The 1,853-nt window shown below is 37.2% G+C and overlaps 1 protein-coding gene across 1 annotated transcript; it reads right to left on the minus strand.

Moving 5' to 3' along the window:
- Positions 1-595: 595 nt before the first annotated feature.
- On the minus strand, positions 596-1,552 carry LOC122200605 (olfactory receptor 10AG1-like). Its single transcript, XM_042906315.1, has one exon. It carries the CDS (start codon positions 1,550-1,552, stop codon positions 596-598), a length of 957 nt encoding a protein of 318 aa, XP_042762249.1.
- Positions 1,553-1,853: the final 301 nt, after the last annotated feature.

Consider the following 1,853-nt stretch of genomic DNA (forward strand, 5'->3'; position numbering starts at 1 on the left):
CCTTTCCATGTAACAACGTTAACTAGATGTCTAATATTTTTCATATAATATGTTGGGACTGGAGATAGAAAAATGAATAATCTTTCTGTGAAACAGAAAATGTTGGCCATATTCTGGAATCTTACCAAAAAGCAGCAGCAACAGCACCTTTAATAACTCCTATGTGTTGTTTTAAATATTTCAATACTTTGGATTAAATGTGGTATTAATATACTGTTTAAAAATAACAACTGTGGGGCACCTAGTTGGCTTAGTAGGTTAAGTGTCAAACTATTGATTTTGGGTTGTCATGATCTCATGGTTCATGAGTTTGAACCCAGCATCAGGCTCTGGGGCTGACAGCACAGAGCCTGTTTGGGATTCTCTCTTTCCCTCTCTCTCTCTGCCTGTCCACCACTCATGCTGTCTGTCTCTCTCTATCTCTCAAAATAAATAAATAAACATTAAAAAATAACTGCTGAGTTTACTTAATATGAGATAAGAATATGGCAACACTTAATCGAATAATTAAGAGTCATGTTGGAGAAGAACCAACATGAATGGATGGAGACTGTGATAAATAAGAAAATAGATTTTACAAAGCTATGTTTTTGAGTCATATTACAATCCATTTTGGTAAGAATTTTTTGAGTGCCACCAAAACATCTTTGTTTCTCAGACAATATATTATGGGATTAAACACTGGTGTCACAATGCTGTAAAAGAGAGAAAGCAATTTGTCCATTCCTGTTGAATGGCTGGACTTTGGTCTCAAATACGAAATGATGCCTGATCCAAAGAATAAAGCCACAACCACAAGGTGGGAAGAACACGTAGAGAATGCCTTGGCTCGCCCAGCGGCTGATGGCAGCTTCAGGATGGTTGAGATTATTTTCACATAAGATCCGAGAATCAACATAAAAGGAATAGTGACAACTAGAACAGCAATTGTATAAACCAATATCTCAATCGTAAAAGTATCCCCACAGGCAAGCTTAAGTATTGGAGGTATGTCACAGAAAAAGTGATTCAACTGATTGGACCCACAGAAGGGTAGAGAGAAGATTAGGTAGGTGAACCCTATGTGTACTGGAATTCCAGTGATCCAACAGCCAGCTGCCAATTGGATACACAGCCTATTGTTCATGATGAGAGGGTAGAGTAAGGGGTTGCAAATGGCGACATACCTGTCATAAGCCATTGCAGTCAAAATAAAGCACTCGGTGGCTCCAAAGACCAGAAAGAAATACATTTGTGTAGCACAGGCCAGAAAGGAAATACTTCTACTTTGTCTACAAAGATCTGTTAATAATCTGGGGACAGTGACTGACACATAACATATTTCCAAGGAAGAAAAGTTCCCAAGGAAAAAATACATGGGAGTCCGGAGGGAGGGATCAATCTGCGTTATTATGATAATGAGGCTATTTCCCATCAGAATAATCACATAAATTATCAAAAACACCCCAAAAAGAAACTCTTGGAGGTCAGGAACATCAGAAAAGCCAAGCAGGATGAAATCCATTAATGTAGTGTGATTCCCTCGTGGAAGATATTGTCCTTTAGATTCCATCTACAAAGAAAATGATTTCAAGGCTTAGAATTCTCTTCAACTGCTGGGCCCATTGCAGAATGGGACATATTAAATAGATGATTTCAAATCCACTGACACAGGATAGATATCCAGTTTTTCTTTTTTTTTGTTTTCTATTGTTGGTGATATATTTCAAATCCAACATCTCCAAATTCCAGTACACAAAAACAGAAAGTAATCTTAAACACTAATCTTCCTGCTGCTATTAATAACATATATAAATGGATAACACAGCAAAACAAACAACAATAAAATAAAAACAAAACGCATCAGGTAGCCT

The sequence above is a fragment of the Panthera leo genome, chromosome D1 (genome assembly GCF_018350215.1).
Source record: "Panthera leo isolate Ple1 chromosome D1, P.leo_Ple1_pat1.1, whole genome shotgun sequence".
NCBI lineage: Eukaryota > Metazoa > Chordata > Mammalia > Carnivora > Felidae > Panthera > Panthera leo.